The following is a 21119-nucleotide window of genomic DNA, read 5'->3' as shown; positions in this document are numbered from 1 at the left end:
GACACAAAAAAAAGCCACTTATGTTGCTGTCATTTTTGCTTAATCTAATTTTGACTAATCCAAAAAGTGTTCTCAAAACCCAGCCAGAAACAAGAATAGCTTTGCAGACCCAATATTTATTATATATTATATAAAGTAAGATGCTATATACAAACTGGCAGTGAGGTGTACTAATAGACAAGGAAAATGTAACATGCAAAAAACTGTAAAACCAAGCATACATCATCATCTGGATCCTTCTGTATATCCAGTAGCAGCAAAAAAGTGAGTGTTCCTCAGGGAAACCTCATATTACCAGCAATGACAACTTAAGTATAAGCATCTCCTGGACTTTAACAACTGGTTTCATTTCAGAGGAAACACACTGTATCATTATCATTATTCAAGTAAATAAATGATCATCCATAATCTTACCTAGTTCTGGGGGCAGCACAGTAAGGCGATTTCCCTGGATATGAAGTTCCTTAAGCTGAGTGAGCTCACCAATTTCTTTGGGCAGTGATATCAGGTCATTGTCTCTAAGACTCAGCTAAGAGTGAATATAAAACAGTCAGAACAATTATCAGTTACCATAAAGCAGTCTAAACCAGAACTGTACTCCCTCTGCCTCTCCCTTTCTCCTAGACACTCAATTCTTTCAATTTTTTACAAGCGTCTACTGTTAAACAAGAAATAGTTCCAGGTGTAATGGTCTATTCCTGCAAACATACCCTACCACTTCTTAAACTGACTGGATTCTATTCCTGTAAGTGTTGCAAAAGTGCATCGATTTTCCAAGAATTTAGATAAATTACTTACTATCTGCAACTTTGTGAGCTTCCCAATATCTGGCGGCAGGATTTCAAAATCGTTGTCACTTAGATAGAGTGCACGCAGGGTGGCTGCAAATTAAATAGCAATATATAAACAGGGTGGCATATAACCCAACCATTTGAGGTCTAATCAATAAAAAGGAGTCAGGTTTGATTAATAACCCTGACTTGGTGAAAAGCCTTTAACATACTCAGGGCTCACAATAATAACAACCAGGTCAAACTCAGATTTACTGGCTTATTGTATTGTTGGCGAGTTCAGGAAAATATCTATATTTGAAAGGAATGGCACAATTAACAATTTCTACAATAGTAGACTCTGGCAGGTTCTGGCATACAGTCTTGATGCCTAGCTGTCAGAATACAGTCATTACTTTTTGTTGCCTCTGATTCTTATTTATTAAATCAATTGGCATCATAAACAAACATTTAAAAACAGTCACCTGAGGTTTTTTTGACAAACAACTATGTCAAGCTCTATAAAAAGCACAGCCTAATGCTAGGAAGAGCTTAAACGAGAGCAATACAGAAGATTCAAGCTGTAAAATTTGTAACCTCCATGCTTAGTCTCTACGAAATTCAGAGAAAAAGAGATGACCCAGCACATCCTTGCAGCTTGCTATTATAGAATGAGCATACATGACAGTTTGGAAAACAAAAATTAAAATGGAGACTCACAAAGAACTGTTGGGCGCAGCGGGAAGGAAGGTGCTCAGGTCAGCAAAACCTCTCCTCCCCACCAGAGGAGGTCCCACTTGCCTTACGCAGTTTACTCCTCCTCCTCTTTTCCCTTCGTTAAATGTGACCATTTTTAATAAAGCTGACTAAAAATTTCCGTCTGACAGGTTACAATCACAAAATCGCTCAGGCAGCGGCACTCCTTCCTCTCTCCTCGCCCGTCACTTTTGCTGCTAAATGCTGAAGCAACTTCAGCAGAGCACACTGAAAAGACCAGTAAGGTAGCAGAATAGCTGAAACCCAGAAAGTGCCAGAATTCAAGTTGCTTAGGCAACCACAATGCAGCCCTTTCGCACATATGTATTGCAATACCTTTATTTTAACTCTGAGTATTTTTAACATGTGCAAAGGTCGGCTTAGCTCTACCATTCCTGTGACAAGCTTTGCAACCTTAGCATATTTTTTAACATACTGGACACTTCAACTTCCACATGCTGTTAAAACTATTTCAGTAATGAACCATCAGGAACACTGTTGTTTCCAGAGTCAACGCATAACAGTTGCCTTGCAAAACAGTTTACTTTGCCCTGAGGCATGCAAGCTTCCATGAAGTTTTAACCGAGTTCTGGACTCAAGGAAATATTGCTCAGAAGAAAACTAATTTACCATTACTAACCAAGTTTTCTTATGTCCAATAGTGTCAGGTAACTGTATATCAGAGATAAGTATTGCTGAGCTATATAGAGATATTCAAGAGATACTCAAAGAAAACCATAAATATCACAATAATTCTGTTGGAGTTTGGTCTCCATCAAATAAATTTCAACTGCAGAAAGCAAAGCATCATATCATGAAGATTTGTAGAGTTTTTAGAAAAGTTTCTCACTCAGATAGAAGAAGTTTCCTGGTAGAGAGTTTTCATTTAAATTGTTGTAAGTCAAGTCAAGAACCTCCAGAGCTGGTAAAGAGCCAAATCCCCTGGGCAAGGTGTTTAACCTGTTCATGCTGTAGGTAAAGAGGGAAAAGAAAACGGAACACGACATCAGTATTAACTTTACCTAGCAGGAATAATACAAGCAACAAGAGCTTAATTTCTAAAAAATATAACCTACACCAAACTTCACTTTTATTTTGAAAAGTCTTGATGCTAGAGGACACTGAGCAAGGCTTTCACAATGCAGATTATTTTTTTAATCACCTTTTCCCATAAATATGCCCAAAACTGAACCACTCACAAGGGATCCTGTCTGTTAGGTCAGTCAACAGTCACACCTCAAACACAAAACACAAGGGAGAGAGGTGTCACAACACTATGATCAGCTTAAACAGCTTGCCACAGAGAAAGCTGGTCCTTGGTAGATGACTTATCTTCAGGCTGAACTACAAATAACCTTTTTGCACATAGTCTTGACCATCCGCCATTCTACCACACAGTTCTTCACCACAGTACCAAATACAGAGGAATACCTCAACCGCACAGTATTCATGTTCACTACTAATTGCTACTCAAACCCCTTCCTAAGAATGGCAAATCTGTATCACTAGATAATTACTGATGCATATGGAGCATGAAATAAATGTCAGTCCTCTGACTGATGAGGCTTAGTCTAAATAGAGCTCTTTCAGCCAGTCTTAGAGGGTTTACAACAGCAGCTGGAAGAACACAAGGAAAGCTAGCAGACGGAAAAGGTTTCTCTGATAACCTGAAGCAGACAAGCTACAGAAAACATTAACTTCCCTCTGATTTCAAAGGACTCAAACAAGGTGATCCAGATAATCACTGGAGCTACTGCCATGACAAAGAAAGGCAAGGAGCTGGAGACTATATTCATAGAATATAATCTCTTTACGGTTTGTGTATGAGCTAGAGCACTGGCTGCTTACACAAACAGAAAAGAACTAGCAGCTTATTATTCATACCATCCCTGTTGCATGTACACCAAACATATAGCTTTCCTGTATGGATCTTGCTTCAGTTGTCACCTGGGTTTGAAAGTGGAACAGAAGACTAGCATCTTCAGGAAGAGCATGTACTGGGAGATATTCTGAAGAACTGGATTTTTATTTTTGTGTGATGACTGGAAACAGTCATGGCCTTTCATGTATCTCTAAACATACTCTGAATTTGACTCTCCTTCTGATGCAGAAGTGATAAACTGCAATAGCCAAAACTGGAGTCAAGAAAAGATATAATGTGAACGTATGGAGCATGATACAACACTAAACACTGAAAACAAAGTATTGACAGAGTTAGGTACCCAAAAATAATAAAGAACTCCGATTTCTAAAGACTTCCCTCCCTCCATGTAATGTTTGTCAAACACTTCATAGAATAGAATCATAGAATAGTTAGGGCTGGAAAGGATCTTAAGATCATCCAGTTCCAACACCCCTGCCATGGACAGGGACACCTCACACTAAACCATACCACCCAAGACTGTGTCCAACCTGGCCTTGAACACGACCAGGGATGGAGCATTTGCAATCAGTTTGCTTCTACTAAAGGAGCTCCCCCCTTGTCAACAGCTCCACCACCCTCCAAGTAGACCTGGCCAACACTTGCTAGACTATGTGATAGTATGAAATACACCTGTAGGACAAAAAATAAGCCCATCTTTTATAAAAGTTCTTCAGACACTGAATTGAACACAAGAGCAGCTGCAGCTCCAGACTAAGTATGACAACTGCATGTGAGCAGAGTAGCACATAACAGTAATTCTGCAGCTCTCACATACTAACCTCACCTTTCCTCTCCCACTTTTGCATAAGCCAGCCCTACTAAAACAAGATCCTGTAGAGATCAACCCTCTGTAGCTAAACTCTAAATGAAAACTTCTTCCTCCTTATCCTCTATAAGACGTCCCACCAGGGATATTCACCTAGTATTACTGCTGTAGTAGTAGCTATTAAAATACAGAAAGGCATTCTCCATTACTACTACTGCAGACTTGTCACTGTTTATAAAACTGTTTTTATATCAAACAGGACTAAAGAAAGCAGCTCCTCTTTCACTAGCAAGAAGAGTAAGTGGTCCTGACAGCCTTCCATTCTGTAAGCAAGAAAGAGGGAGAGAAAGTATTCTCTCTGTTGACAACAGGTGGCATGGTATCTATTCTTTGGCATGGAAAAAGAATCAGCTGAAAGGCCTTGCCCAATGCTATGTAGCTCTGCAGAAGTTCAAACACTGAGCTTGTACTACAGCAACCAGGCCACATCTGCCTTCCAAATTTTTAACTTTTCTTTTAATCTTTCAGTGCAGCAGTACACCTTCCCACTTTCTACCCCACCATTTGACCTTTCTGCACCAAACTCCTCCCCAGAATAATCTAAGCATTTATTCAAGCTTTTCCTCTGCCCCAGAGGGCTGTTTTGATGCCCTGTGTGTCCAACGCACTGCAGATAACAAGAGGGTTTCTGGGCTGCCCCTGGCAAACTACTGGGGCAGAAACAGTTTCTTCTTCACTGACTTCATCGACCTCTGAAGCAGAACCTATTTTGCAGAGCTAAAGATGGGTTGTTAATCCTGTACCTTGAAGATTATGGGCAAGGAGAGTATTAAAAAAGAAGAGCATTTGCGCTACAAGACCCTGGGCTACATGAAGGTAGCAGCTGTGGTTCCAGACGTAAGTGTCTGCTGATCTTAACCAAGTGGACTTTTATGTTGTCTTTTTTTCCATTAATGAAGACCAGTATTTGAACTACACTAATGCTTGTCACTGCTTTAATCCAGGGAAAGAGCCCAACTTCTTTCCTCCATATACTGCAACATATCTACATGCAATTCCAAAAAAGTGGATTCAACCCCTAAGATACATAGTATCCTTATCATAAAATAGTATTTGCTCCAAAAAGCAATTCCAGGTTCAAGCAGATACTGAGACATGCTAGAGATCTAAAGTAACCAAATAAAGACCAAAGACAACAGATCATCATGAAAACATTTATTGGCATTCAACAGTTCAAGATGCAATTCAATTATCAGCACTTTACAGAAGTATCTAAAGCAGGATAGAGAGAGCTTAGCCAAAATCCTTTGATATTTAAAGTAGTAAAAAATCCTCAGTTTAAGGTGTTCAGAAGCTTGGATTTATAAAATACAAACATTTTTTCTATGATAAGGCTGTACAGCTAGAGCTTACTCCTACCAGTGCTTTCTCAAGTAGTTGCACTATAATATGCCCAGTTAATAAAGAAGATTCTGTGCTTCACATTTATTTTCTTAATTCAAGAAAACCTTCTGCAATTATAAAGTATCACCAGCTCCACTGAAGCAGCCACAACAGAATTAAAAGAGAGTTGCTAGTGAAGTAAAATTCAATAATTGTTAAGTTTTACTTCAGTAGTAGATGAATGTGAGCTGTTGTAGCCCTAAACTCTGGTACACTGGTAACCATTTCAGTGCTTGATCACATAAGCATCCAATTATCCAGGACACTAGATAAACACTCTGAAGCCGTAATTGCCAAGTTATCCTCACAAACACTTCCAACAAGAACTTTCAATAGGAAAAAGTAAGAAGTTCCAAGTTCAGTGGTGACAACATTTAACAGTACCTCTCTATCGCAGCAAATTTTTGCATTACGATACTCACCCAAGATTAAGGTGTTTAAGCTTCTGAAGGCTGCTAATCTGTGTAGGCAGCTCCTCAATCTGGTTGTTGAAAAAGTTGAGCACTTCTATGTTTCTCAGGTCTGCAATGTTTGCTGGCACAGCTGTGGGAAAGATTTCACAGTGAGACAAGCTACCTCAACAGACTTTAGACACCACTAGCGCCTATCCTTTTCTCTGTATGTACAGTGGCTGACAGTAGAAACAGCATCTAACAGCTACTGCAATAAAAGCAAAGTTTGTATCAAAAAAGCCTCCTATCTGGAATCCATTCTCATTGCTGAGAGCAGTCACTTTGTGCTCTTCAGAAAATTACTGCCAGTACTGTAAGATATTTTGACTAACACAGACCATTTCAGTGAGAGGCAAGGACAACTCATAAATACTGTCATAGACTAATAAAGAGAAGCAGGCTACCCTCCAAGTTCATATAGTACACACAGGTCTCAAAAGACCAGAGCCTAAGAGTTTTGGATCATTTCATTAAGCTGAAAAAAAAACAAATTATGTAATTACACCAAGACAACAGTTTTATTAAAGGGCTTTAACAGCAAACGTGAAATAAAAGTTTTTAGCAACACCTCATTCTACTTACTGCTTAAACCATCCAGTATCTGAGTTCTTGTCCATTTAAGATACAGCAAAATTAATTTCATCACTAAAAGATGAGTTATTTTCCAAGCCCATTTTCAGTTACCGCCCATGAGTAAACAACTGATCGATGCACATACATGGCTACTTTTGATTTCCAACAAATCAATATCTGGTTATTATTTAGAAACATGAAAAATAAGGCAGAAGGCAATATGAATATGCCTGTGCAAATAAGGTTAAAAAACTATGCAGATCTGCATCTTCTCCCCCTTAAAACTTCGTGAGATTTAAGAAGACAGATGAGGTTTACATAAAAGGAGGCTGGCAAATCACTTGCACTGAAGCTTGCACCTGTGTTCAATATTCACTCTGGCTCAGTCTCAACTTTGAGTGCACTGGGAACCCATAGAGTGCACATCTAAATAATGAGAAGATTTTATGAGGCCATGATTTTCTTTTATTTCTTGGCATGAGACAATCTCAGTCTTAAAATGGAGTCAATGTTTACAAAGCAGAACATTATAGTATGTCACATTTACTAGATTATAAGTCTAATTACACTGTGCACAGTAACAGAATCCCTAACAAACACTCCAATTACTATTAAGGGTCATATTCATTGCAGGAGATTTTTTAGCAGCTTTTTTTTTATAAAGTCATTAAGGCAAATCTGAACATTTAAAAGCCCTCCCTTTGTGGCATTTTCCAACTGGTCCATGTGTATCTGTCACTCAATGATAGCAAGAATTATGTGCCTTCAGAAAATAACAGGTAATGTACTACTAGTATTGTTGTTTTAAATTATTCCCTAACAGAAGTTAACTGAGGATTTTAATTGACATAATTCAGCTGTTTCCAGCTTCAGTATTTCACTAGAACAGTAACTGCCCTTATTAAAATGTTTTCAGAAATCAGACTTTATAATTTGATGAGATGCAATGGACTGGCAAACCATGTCTCTGTTCTCAGTCAGATACTATGTTTATGCAAGACTGGGAATCAGAAGTACTAACAAATAGAGGGTTTAGTTTAGTCAACGCCTAAACAGTACAGACGGACACCAAATACATTTCCCCTGAAGTTACACTGTTGATACAACTCATAAAAATCTGGTATGAAGGCTTTGGCTTTTTTGACAGTGTAAAAGATAAAGCACTCCTAGAAAAAAACCCCAAACAGTGTAACTTAACAGCACAAGTTATGCTAAAAGTAATGTAGAGCTCTGTTGTGGGAACTCTGAACAAGAGCCTGAAATCCACGAGGCCAGACTTACCAAACCTACAGTCAGTTTGGCTGTCTGTGCGTCGATTCCATATTTTCAGTTGAGCACCATTGCAAGTTGTTAAATTAAGAAGCTGTTATCCAAGGTGTTGAAATTACTCAAAGCCAACTAAAAAAAAGTACATCTTACAGCAAGAACAACACTATCACTATAAAGACAAGAAGCCTCTGAAGTTTTTTCATCTTGCTGTGAGGCTGGACTACAGAAACTGTCAGACCACAGAGACAGTTTGTTAGTCCTACCCTCATGCAAGGAAAGCCAACAATATCTTCTGTGTATTTTGGCTGAATCAGCGTTAGTTAATGGGCACCTTAAATTTACTCAGTCCTATTCACAGTGGATTTAGTTACCTAACTAACTCTTGTATCACAGAGTAACAGCAGAGCTGTTCTGCATCTGTGAACAGACCACAAGATAGGGACAAGTCCCCTGCAAGCAGCCTGACAGAGACATCAAAGCAAAAAGCTGGATCCAGTTACTGAGCTACCTTGAATTAATGACACTGATTTAGCAGATGTGCCCTTTCAAATACCTGTCCAACAAGCTTGTTTCCTACTTTAAGAATAAATGAATTCTTAACCTTTTATCTCACTTTGACTTAAGTTAGGAGGCTGTGGAGAGAAGAATCATTTCAAGGAAGAAGATGAACACTCAAGAAGATTACATTTGCACTAAAGATCACAGCATCAAAGAGAATCCTGGTTTCAGTGGGTTACCACGCAGCTGAAAAATCTGAAGTTCTATCTGTTCATCCCACTTGCAGACACAGGCAAAAACTAAACTTCCACTGGCTAATTCAGCAGAGGTTTTTAATTTTGTTTTCTTTTGTCAGGGCAGTTGTAAGTGTCCTCAGTGAACAACAGGAGCTGTGTCCTTGAACACTGTCCACTAAGTTTCTGATATAGCTGTATAATTCTCATAAAAGGTATTTCATGTGAATCACACTTAAGATTCTTAATTCATACATAACAATTATCATTATGTTCTTCAAGCCATACTACAAGCTGCATAGGTTTTAGATGAAATGAGAAAAAAGGCTAAAGATTTAGCAAGGAATTTGGATGAAATACTTTGTGTTTCACCCTGCTAAATCAAAATAAAAAGCCCCCATCCATAACTGTGGGTTTTGGTTTGGATGGAAGAGCTGGAGATACTTTGTGAGAAGGGAAAAACAGAAGAGCAGGTTTTAAGGTGTGGACAGGGTGAGGACTTTCTCCTGTAACAGCTTATCTTCTGGTTCAACAATTCAGATTCACCTGTAATACGAAGAATTCTCTCTTGGATTCAAAAGAAAAACAGAAGACTGAAATTAACTTCTGTAGTGGTCTTGTAGCTGAGCTGCACAGGCTCAGTACCTTCAGGTCTAAAGATGGGTAGTGGTCAAACAAGATTAACCAGGCATATAATATTCTCTGTTCTGAACTTCACACAGCTAAGTGCATCCTGACTACCATTCCACTGTTATGTTGCAAAATTCTTTCCAGCTATACAGCAGACTGCCAAATACCAAGAAATCTAAGTTCTGGCACTACTGAATTCCACTCGAGTCACCTTCTTATGATGAGCTAAGAGAGTGAACTGTCAGCATCCCAGTTCTATTCACCCACATATTTACAGTACGATCCACAGTGTCTTAACAACTCTTCTAAGACCATCTGCTGCCCAGTGTCATTAACAACGAAACTCCCCCTCAGCAAATGCTAGTAAAATTTGGCAGCCCAATGGCTTTGCATTCTCCTGTGAAGCTTCAGTCACATCATGAAGCCCCATTCATGTTCAGCCTCACTTCACAAGACCAGGAAAGGCTTCCTTTCCCTTGTTCAATACTGGAAACTGCATACAGTGATTGACTATGAAATCGAGGTGAAGTCTATAGCTGTCAAGAGCTTGGTTGAGAAGGAAAGAGAGGATCTACAGGCTGCACACCAAGGAATAAAAGGACTTTGTGCATGCTGCTGAAAATAAGTATTGGCAACTTGCTATACTTCAAAGCATTAAAAAAAAAAAAAAAGCCATGAAGTTAGTGGCAACTCTTTAGGTACTAAAACATTCTCATCAGAGTAGCCTTTCACTTAAGGTACATTTTATTCCTACAAAAGCAACAGCTGTTCAAAAGTTCTGATATGATTTCCAAAACATACAGAAGAAGGATTAAATGCTACTATTAAGTGCCTATGTAACACCAGTATCCTGGACTGAACCTTAGCCTGGACCTTCAAGAACCAGAAGCCAATACTAGATCAGAGGTCTTTACTAGAGGTCTGATGTTGCCCTCTGTTGGAGAACAGATACTGGGTTAGATTGACCTTTTATCCAAGGCAGCCATCATGCAAAACATGCTAAGAACGTTTAAATCAGTTAAAACAGCTTTGAATTAAGTGTCCCAGATGTAACCCTTTTTCATAAAGCAGGAAGGCAAACGGTTCTCATTCCACTGACATCTAGATCCAGCTTCTTTTGTACACTCAACCTCTGACAAAGGAGGAAGAACACAGAAAACAGAAGAGAAAAAGAGGTGCATAGTTTTTCCCCTCTGGTTCCACTCTGACACTCTTTAGTCATTTGCCTAGGTTTCAAAAGGATTCCTCTTGTCGTGGCAGGGCCCTTCATACAGCTAAAAATGCACAGGGTTCAGAAAGTCTCTATTTCTGCAAATGATCTTCAGGATTATTTCTTCTAAAGCTCCTGTGAAGCACTAGAAAAACAACAGAAATTCTCACAACTTTAAAAGTAAACACACTTAGGTGTTTGCAAGATTAAGTCTCCATTTGCTTTTCAGATAAAAGATAAAATCTAGTCTGTTTTTGTATTTAGTAGGGACTAATATTAAATCAAACATTTCTGAAGACACTTAAGAGGCCCATACCAAAATTTCCTTTGCAAATTAAAACTAAAATATATAGAACATTTTAGACAAGGAAGTTCAGATGAAAAATCTGACAAAAGTCAATAAACTTGGACAAGTGAAATAATCCACTAAAAATGTCTCCATGAGAGGAATACCTGCTATGTAAACAGTGTTAAACTTTTCAGTTCATTTATACCTTAACGCTGAACATTAAAAATAAATATTGTCTCACTGCTGTTTCAAAATGCTGTCTGTAATACCTGCCTGTTCATAAAATTGTGCATGAGTAAGCTTACCATCTCCTCAGTATGATTCAAAGACTACAGAAAACCTTCCATTGAATTCAATGGTTTTGAATCAAGACATCTAGTGAAATAAGAATTTTAAGTATCTAAAATATGATTCATTTCTTTGGCATTCACATCTTTAGAAATTTTAAGCTGTAGAATCTTTGTTTTTTTCATGCTTCTTCAGTCAGTGAAGTTATTTTGCGGTACCAGTAATGTGATATTCAGTAGTACTCCAAACCCTAACAGATTCTAATCGTTTATCCAAAGAACTATTAAAACAGCACAACTTGCCAGAGAACAGATTTGTAAGATTACAGCAGTTTTTAATTAAACTGTTCCACTTAAAAGCTGGTCAAGAGTCACACAGAGTAAAAAGGACTCCATAATGACTTTCGAGAGCGGTACCAGTCCATTGCAGATCCCAGGTGAGGTTTTCTCGCCAAGAGCAAAAACCTACTTCTTAAACCTAAAGTAAAACTTGTGGGCTATATGATATAATAAACCCAGTTTTGCAGACTTGCTAATCCAGTTAGCGTCAACAGGAACTTTTCATGAGTAAGGATCCCTCAGAGTAAAGGTCACAAAGACATGAAATGTTACTCACATTTCACGGGGGAGGAAGAATTTAGAATACTAAATATATAATGCATTCTGAGCAGGCAATATAACTGTACTTATAGAGCTGGAGTAATGTGTAGATTAATTTGACAAGGGTTCTGTTATACCAAGAGAGAAGCAATCAGCTTCATCAAAATGAAAGAGGAATTAGCAGAGGGAGAACACAACAGTTTTCATTTTAAATATTTATGGCATGCTGATATCATACTTGGCAGTGAACTGGAGAAAATCCTGGTCCCAAATGAAGCATACAGTACTTAATTTGCACCTTATGTAGTTCAAGTTTACCCTTTTGCCCTCCCTCCACCTTCTTCCGAAGATGGAAAACACTCCATCTTCTTCCATCACCCTCCTCATACTGAAAACATTAAAACCAAACTTGCGCCTTAATCTTCAGCTCTTTCCAGAAACCAGCAGAGTTCTTTTTTTTTTTTTGCAATTATCCACAGAAGAACTGCAGTTATGAAAATGTTCTTATGAACATGTTTAAATTACATTATAGCTCACTGATGTGCTACTGTGCTACAAGGCAATTTGTCATCAGTTTTAATTTAGAAGCCACAGTATAAGAAGTGCTAGTGAGCACAAGAAAGGCTACGAAGAGACTGGGAATCAAGTGACATCTAGTGAAGACAAAGGACAAATCTCTTCTCTGAGAAGAAAGCTTAAAATGCACTTCAGAGTTTGGAAAGAAACACCAGAAACCAGGGACTGAGGTTAAGGTGGGATTACTAAATTGAAAATAAATCACCTAACAGCGAAGAACTGAAACCACACCAAAACAGCTCACAAAAATCTGACGTTTGTTAGCCTTTTTACAGCAGAAAGGAACCATGCTGTTCAAGTGAAGATGGGTATAACAATGTGGCTATAAATATGCCTCTTCATTTCTACAAATAATTTTGAAGAAAACAGTGTATTAGACAAGATTTTGGAATCAGTCTGACATGTAAGTACCTTAGCAGAGCACAGCAGCTTCAATAATTGTTTTTAGAAGTGCACAGTTCAGCCAACATGTTTTGCTATTTTACTTTTACATTAGGAAGAAAAAAAAAAAAAAAAACAACAAACCCATGTGGTATGCCATGCAAAAGGCTGAAGAACACAGACTATGTTCCCTTGTTACAGGTCAGATCATCTGTATCTGCTGATCTTTCAACAGCAGGGAATGGTTAAGAAAAGTAACTTCTGAAGGACTGAAAAACTTCAGCTGATAGCATTATATTGGGCTTCCACCAACTGCAATTGCAAATGGACTCACTAAATCTCAGTGAGTCTCCTGCAGGTGTTTAAGTTGTTTAAGCATCTTTTCAGAGTTTCACACTACTGCACAATAGCCAGTTTTAGTTAAATCAAACCAGCTGAGTTAAATCAGCTGAAGTTCAGCACGTTCACCTTCCCCTCCCTCAATATTCTCTTTACTTCAGCCTATTTAACATGTTTTCTTCAGTCTACAAGAGGAACTACCAAAGAAGCCCTAAACACCAGGTCTTGAACAGGTACTACAGGTTACCTCTCACAAGTCAAGGTCACTTCAGACTCTTAAGAATATCAATCTACTCATGCGCTTAGCGGTGCTTGTTTACAAAATCCTGCTTTCAGTGTATCTAACAAATAGTCCATAACTTCAGTTCATTTTCTTGAACAGTATTAGTAGTTTACACTTTTTATACCACTGAAGTGTTTTTAGGAACTCCCTTAGGACTAGTTTTTCACTGTGACTTGGATCAACTGACTCTCCCCCCCACTCAGCATCACAGACTGCCATGCTGACACTGTTTATCAGAGACACCAGCCTGTCCTCTAAACACACACACAGGAAGAGGCTGCAGTAAAAAAAAAAAAACCCACGCATTCTCACCCACAGGGTTCTTGTTCCAGCCCTCAAAGCTTCAAATGAATTAAATGCCCTCCTAGTTTGGGCTTCCTATACCAAGTATGGCACAGTACAGAGTCCTCCCTGTGCTTCTACATTAGCTGATTCCAGGCTTCATTCATTTCATTTCCAGCTACAGCAATATATTCCTTCTAGACAAGAGAAACCACGTTACCACAAGTTTCCCATCCTTAGATAAAGATCATGAAACTTTTCACCCTAAGAGTTATTTCATACTACAGTGTTTTTGACATGGGGCACCAATGGAAAGAGTTAAGTGGCCAGATGGTGAGTGGTTGGAAGGGAAATGCTGTGTCCTCATCCACTTCAAACCAACACACCTGATGATTATAGAAGAACAAAAGAATGCATAGAAAATAGAGTACAAAATTAAGCATACAGAACTAAGTCCATTTTCTCATAAATCTAGACCAAATCTACCTTCTCACCTCCATCCTTCAATACTGGCAACAAAAAAATAAACAAATCTACTCTGCTTGTTAGACAGTAAATTCATTAACATGATACAAAATTAAAGCTTTTTAATGACACAAGTTCACTTGTGCAACATGCACTAGCTTTGAAAATGTCACTTCAAAATAGTCTATAGCTGGAAAGAGGATTTCCAACAATTTTACATTATAACCTATACATATAGATGGGGAAATACCATTTGTATCAGTCTTCCACAAAAATATTACAGCTATTTTAAGTCACTGGGAGATAAATGAAGACACAAGAAATTTTCACTAAAACATGTGAGAAAACATTGAGACTTACAAAAAAGGTTTAATAAGATCTTACGGTCATTTCCAACCACAACTATTCTATGATCCTATGATTCTAAAACAGCTTCTGAAGAACTGTATTAAAGTGATTTGTGCCTAGTGCTGCATTTAGTACATATGCTTACTTATGATACAAAACTGACTTTGCTGCCATACAGCAAACTTTGACAATTTAATTTATGCATAAATTAGGGTAGTTCCAGCATGCACTCCTTATACCACTACAGCACAAACCTCAATAAATTATTCTGCTTCATTCTCCTAAAGCTTCTTAAAGCCAAAATTCATATTGCTTAATGTTAAAATGCTCTATTATCTGTATTTTCTAAGAACCAAAGGTCTGGGGTTTTTGTTGTGGGGTTTTTGTGTTGTTTTTTTTTTTTTTTTAAGGAGAGAAGAAAAAGGCTAACACAGTATTTAAACATCTGTGCAGAGCTTGGATGTCACAGATTTACTAAGGTGTATGTATAAGGATCTCTTCCCCTCCTTCTCACACTGCCCTGTGCACTGCATTCATAAAGATATTTCCCTTTAGGGATCCCTGCAGCAGAAATAGGAATTAAAACCAAATCAGAACATGTAACAAAATTGAAAGGCTTACAGTTAATTCAAAGCCCCACTCCCAAGGTCAGTTGAGAGGCCACTGTCAGGCACGACATAACCCTAGCCTCACCACGTTGGTAGTTTACTTGTACCATTTTGGGGTCTGTCATGTCAGTACAACAGCATGGAATGACGTACCAGAAGGAAGCAGAGGCAGAAGCAAAGCAGAGGAGACTAAAAGAAGCAATAAAGAGTAAAAAGTACACAGACATCTAGTTCCCTCCAGAAGTCAGCAAGTTTGCTATATAAATAACCAGGCAAAATGCAAAGTGTCAGACAATACCAGTGGGAGCTACCATAACACATTTCAGCAGTCTGAAGAAGACAAAGCAGATAGACTGGGAAGGAATTCAGGACACATGCAGTGTGGCTACCTGTCTTTGGACTACCTCCAACACATATAGGTACACACTGTGCAGACAGAAAGGCGTCTTAAAAGGGACATGCCCTCATATAAAAATGACACCAAGGGATTTTAGCAGCATTTACTGTTAAGTAAGATCAAGGACACAATCAGGAGGGTTAACAGCAATGAAGGGATAAGCTTCTGTGTTGGTCACATGGAGAGTAAGACAATTTCGAAGGAAATGGTAGAGCAAAGAAGCAGTAAGCTGTGTGAGCAGGAAAAGGGGAGAAAACTTTTGAACTGCTCCACTGGAAAAAGGCAAATGCACAAGAATAATAAAGGGTGACGACATGGCTGTCAAAGAACATGATCAATGAGAAACAGTTATTCTGACAGGATAAGAAAGTGAACTCAAACTAAATCAGGCACGGACATGGGAAGCAGCAGCAAGAAACCTAAGGGTTTATCTCACAAAAAGGAAAGGACTAAAGAAGTAAAGGCTTACACTTGAGAATTAAGGAAGCAGCCATGAAGAGAGCAGAGGACGGTATAGGACAGAAGCTCAAAGGAGAGGAAGACAGTGAACACAAGATCAGGTAATACAGAGGAGGCTTAAGAAAAAAAAATAAAATTGTTCCTCATCTCTCATCATTCAGAGATTTGCTAATATTGGGCAAGGAATCCAAGCATGAGAGCAGAATGACAGAAAAATCATCAGCACTGAGCTATGAACAGCAGACAACTTTTGAGATCATTTCAAGGCAGGGCAAGAATATTGTGAAGCTGGCGACCACAGGATCACCTGAGGTTAAGGAGACGGAGGTGAACCGCAAAAACAATGCTGCTCCTCCCAGGCAGGCTGAATTGCTCGCTACCAGGAGCATAGGCATCTTCTCAGGGAAGAAATTGCGAAAGATATTTAAACAGTGACCTCTAATGGACAAAGCACATAATACCGGTATTTCCACCGGCAACAGAAACACTCCAGGTATGACCAGGTAATGACACAAAAGCTAGAATCTCCAAATAGGATCCCCAGATCATTACAACACCAACTAATCATCTCAGGCAAGTAAGTCAAATAACTGTTACAGGAGTTACAAGTCATCAAAAACTGACAGCTTATCCCCCAAAATAAGTGAAAATAAACCACATCAAGTTGTCCGCATTCTCATGACCAGCACTTGTACCTGCTGTCAATGCTGAAGTAACTTTCGACATCCCAGCCTGCCTTCCAGTCACACCTTCCCTTCTGTGCACTCCCAGGCTGAATTACAGCTAACCTGAGTTTCTGAATGCTCTTCAAGCACACTTCCTATTCATGATTTTAATTATCAAATATGGATTTTAATTATCAAATATCATCAGCATACCCAGTAAGGACATTAGTAAGGACTATACTAGGACATGAAATTTCCACAAATTTGAGGAACATTTGTCATGACTTCCATTTATTTTGATGTTCGACAACAGGTCCAAAAGACACCTAGGTTAGGACCAGACAATCTATGCAGGCCAGTAGCATAAGCATGACTGTCTTAAGTTTGCTTCTCACCTGTATATTGCATAAAACACTTTATGACACTAAATGGTGGAACAAAAAGCTCCCAGTACAACATATGGGGACAATGGCCCATGTATCAACATTAAGAAAAAACCCAAATACACACTTCCTCCCTCTACTTCAAATGTATTGTCACAAGAGACCCCAACATGGAATCACAGCAAGTGGCTCAGAAAACTGCATATTACAGCTATTTAGCTTCACCTAGAGTTTAGCTTCTGATTTTGCAGCAAAAATTCTCACTGAGCAGCTGAAGACAAACCAAGCTGTTTCAGAAGTTACTTAGAGCAGAAGCAGCCAGTTTAAGATGCCTCCATTAGCAGAGCACCAGAGAGCTGAAAAAAAATCCAGCCAGTTCACCAGAAAAATCAATGCAGATTTGAGCATTTCTGATAAGGAATGATTTAAACATGTAAATGCACAAGCACCAGCAGTATGAATAGCATACTAAAAATGTTAACAACAGCCGTGCCACAAAAATATTCGAAGTATGATGGAGTTAATAGTGTGGTCCTTATACTCACTCATGTAACTTTACTTACTTTTACTAGAGTTTGCTGGCAAAAAAATGAACTATGGTTACATGAAAATATGCATATCCAGTGTTACATGTATTTATTCTTCCAGATAGACATATTTACTCTAAACAGAAGGGGGAAAAAGCAAGCAGAACACTCATTTAAATGGCAGAAAACTAGCAGAAGATGCTAATATGACCTTAGTGTAGCATGTCAAGTGTCACTGCCACCAGCTTCCTAGCCATTTTAAGAACAATCTGCTAAGACAACTAATTACATAGCTTAAAAGATTAGGTCAACAGTGTCAAATACGAGAATATGAACTTGAAATTTAGCCTTTTAAAAATGTGTGTTGTCTATTGAAATGTCTACATCAATTTGTGAAAGAATAGTAAGATTCAGACTTGGTGAGTTACTTCTCAGGAGAAGCAGTGGTTTTACCTTCCCATAAAAGAAACCCAAACATAGCAATTAGAAGGGCTGACAGAATCCTGTGGCTAAGAGAACAGATACACTTGCAGCCTGCTGATCTAAGGACTACTTTAGAAGAAAGCAGGAATTAAAAGTTAAGATTTAATGTAACCCAACTTACAGTAATGGCAATCCTTAAACTGGTATTCTGAAAACTGAAACTGCTTTAAACAAAGAGTGTACTCTAGATTTTTCTTGAATAAAGACAACCTGAACACATTCTTACTGGACACTTCTTACGATCATATCTTTACCCCTCCCCAGTCAGGTCTACAGCTAAGACTCATAGCTAGAACACTAGCTATTTAGCTAGGACACAGGTTAGTTACTTAGCTTTTAATTCTGGTGCTCCTGCTCCCCAGGCTCAGTTCTCAGACAGCTAAATTCACCACAGTTCAAGTCTTGAGGGAGTTTCAGCCTCTCTTCTCTTCCTCAAAGCAAGGTAGATGCCTGCTATTTGCCCAGCCAGTCATGTGTTCAGCTGAACTCTTAGCTATGTATAAGACTCGTAAGGTGTCATGCAGAAAAGATGATTAAGTCCTTGTAAGTCTGTTAGTTTTCAAAAGTAGTAGAATTTTTACAGATCCAAGAGAAAAAACAGTCAAGTTTACCAAGAGTATTGCTTACAACTTGTTTCATCCTTGTGCCAACTAAGCAGCCATTCAGACAGAACATATCAGAGCAAATGATCAGCACCAAAGTTCTGCCTTGCAGCATCAGGTACCCATCTGTGGATGAGTTGTCTGATGACAAGCATTAGATGGAGGTGTGCAGAACAAGCTGCAACCCTTCAGAAGCTGCACAGAAAGCTAAAGTGGCTGCATACAACTAACTGCCTAGCTCTGAAGCAGCTCAAGTTCAGAGAAAGGTCCCTCCCTGCAGTGACCTAGGGGAACACAAAAGCCACCAGCTGGGTGGCCCCATAGCCTAACTCCACCAGGGGCTGATAACAGATGTCAGGCAGCAATATGCCCAAAGCAAGTTTAACATAATGCTCTCCTAAAACATTCTCTCAGCTTCAAGCTATTTATAACTTCACTATCTTCTAAACCAGGGGTAGAGCTGTGTGTTTGATAGCAATGTTTACAGATTTCCCTGCCTGGATTTGCTCAGTCATCATGTACACATTAGATGCCTGGAAATTGCTAGTCAAATTTATAAATAGATAGAGATTTATTTGAAAAAACTTCAACAGGGATAAAAACAGAATAGCAAGATGCCAGCCTATAGGACACTATATAATCAGAAGCAGGGCCTAGGATAACTAATTCATACTTCTCACAGCCACTCACATAATAACCATATTTTTATTCACTTACTACTGCTACTACAAACCATTTAAGCTACACATTAGCACCCAATAAACTGCATCCAGAGAAGTGTTTATGTGCTAAAATCTAAAAATATTCTTTTTTCCCCCCTCATGCTTAATCCTATGCAAATGCTCAGAACCTTAAGCAAGATTTTCACATTAATACATATGTTTTAAATTACACATACTGTCTTTACTGCTTGTGTGGCAAGTAGAGTTCAGTAGGTTGGGTTTTATTGGTTGGTTTGTTTGGGGGTTTGTTGAGTTCTTTAAACTCATATCGATTTGTGAAGATTTGCGTTCTCATGACATGTTATTCATCAGCGCCACACTTAAGGGCTTCTTTACTATGAGAAGCAGGATCCAAGGTAATAACTGTAGGTGGTGTGCACAGCACAAGCAAGACAACTTACACTCAGAAGATTTTGTTCTGACAGAAGCAGACTGCCTGACTTTCACATCTGAAGCTCGCATTCAGTTGGTCTTGCTCACATGCTTGGTTGTAGATCTAATGTAGTTGAGTTGTAGTTTATTTTCACCTGCTTCAGTCAAATTAACCACACATCTACTAAAATGCAAACTGCATAATTTCTGATACAGTTAAAGATTTTGGGCTGAACTGGCAACAAAACTGAGGATTACAGATCTTCCAGTATGTGGCAGAGCTTTACTGAAGTTGGAAAGACATGCTGAACATTGCTGCTAAGTCACAAGCTCAAACTCTTTGATTTTAATACAGTGCTTCATCAAGAAGCACTTTAACAGTGACACTGTGATGTATTAAAATAAATCAAACTAGCAATATCCCATTTTCATTGTTGCTCAACTGACTGTAATGAAGTCCAAAACCAGGAGTATACTTACTTGTAAGCTTGTTGTGACTCAGAACCAGCTGTGTGATGTGAGACAATGTAACTGCAAATGAAGAGAGAAAGAAGTTAGTTTATGGACAATGCAACTGAAAGCTTGTACCTGTTTCAGCTGAAAAAAAGAAAAAAAAAGAAAAAAAAGGGGGAAAGTTATTATCTCCACTCCAGTAACTCCAGTTTCACAAGCACCATCACAATAAAAAAGACAAGCTCAAGACTTACAGACTTGTCCAGCCACTCCTCTGCTCCTTTACTTTATGTTTAGGCCAGGCTGGACAGGGCCTTGAACAACCTGGTCTAGTGGAAGGCATCCCTGCCCATGGTGAGGGGTTGGAACTAGGTGATCTTTAAGACCTTCAAGGTTCCTTCCAACCCAAAACATTCCGTGATGCTGTGACCTAGCACAACTTGAGTAATAAGTACTGGTGTCTCCCAGGAGAGGTCCGATTCTGGGCACACAGACACCTTTTGCATTCCCACCCTTTCAACACTTCCCAAGTTAAAACTGATAGGTACTCTTAACATTTATTCCAACAGAACACATGACACACCAGCAATTACATTTTCACACGTTCCAAATTCATTATCAAGTCACTGCCAGATTTAAGTGCTAAGTATCAATAGCTGCATTTACAACCTCACACCCATGAAGCATGGCAGCAGACTAGCGTTGCTGCGTGGTGAATGATCAAACGACAGCATGCAGTATTTACTCAAAATTAACTGAATGATCTGATTGATCAAAGCCCCTCAGATTCCACCTTATTAAACAAATATGCGTGGGGCACAAGACAACTAGAGACCAGCACTCCTCCTACATTTCTTCATCCTTTACATTTCTTCCTGCCTATTTCTGCCCTTCACACCAGCATTGTTTTCCCTAGGAGATACATAGCCCACAGCTGAGAACAGTATCTGATCAGAAAAACATGCTAAATAGTCAAGAGGAGAAACTCACACCTTGAAGGAATTCTCAAACATATCCCCCCTACTTGTAAAAAGTTTGTTGTATTTTATTGGAGCTAGAAAAAATGTAGAGGTT

General features: G+C 38.8%; 1 protein-coding gene across 3 annotated transcripts in view; it reads right to left on the bottom strand.

The window, feature by feature from the left end:
* The window catches only part of RSU1 (Ras suppressor protein 1), a 107726-nt gene that overhangs the window by 73712 nt on the left and 12895 nt on the right, over nt 1-21119 (bottom strand). For all 3 annotated transcript variants that reach the window (XM_062633720.1, XM_062633717.1, XM_062633718.1), the window contains 5 exons: nt 20073-20123; nt 6082-6202; nt 2377-2495; nt 799-881; nt 415-529 (listed from right to left, as the gene is read on the bottom strand). In XM_062633720.1, the coding sequence (XP_062489704.1) occupies nt 415-529; nt 799-881; nt 2377-2495; nt 6082-6202; nt 20073-20123 (489 nt within the window). The remainder of the gene's footprint in view (nt 1-414; nt 530-798; nt 882-2376; nt 2496-6081; nt 6203-20072; nt 20124-21119) is intronic.

This window comes from Pezoporus occidentalis, unplaced genomic scaffold, assembly GCF_034315485.1.
Source record: "Pezoporus occidentalis ecotype Australia unplaced genomic scaffold, CSIRO_AGI_Poc_V1 ctg40, whole genome shotgun sequence".
In the NCBI taxonomy this organism is placed as follows: Eukaryota; Metazoa; Chordata; class Aves; order Psittaciformes; family Psittacidae; genus Pezoporus; species Pezoporus occidentalis.
The sequence above is the reverse complement of the archived record's forward strand: the minus strand, read 5'-3'. Positions and strand labels throughout refer to the sequence as shown.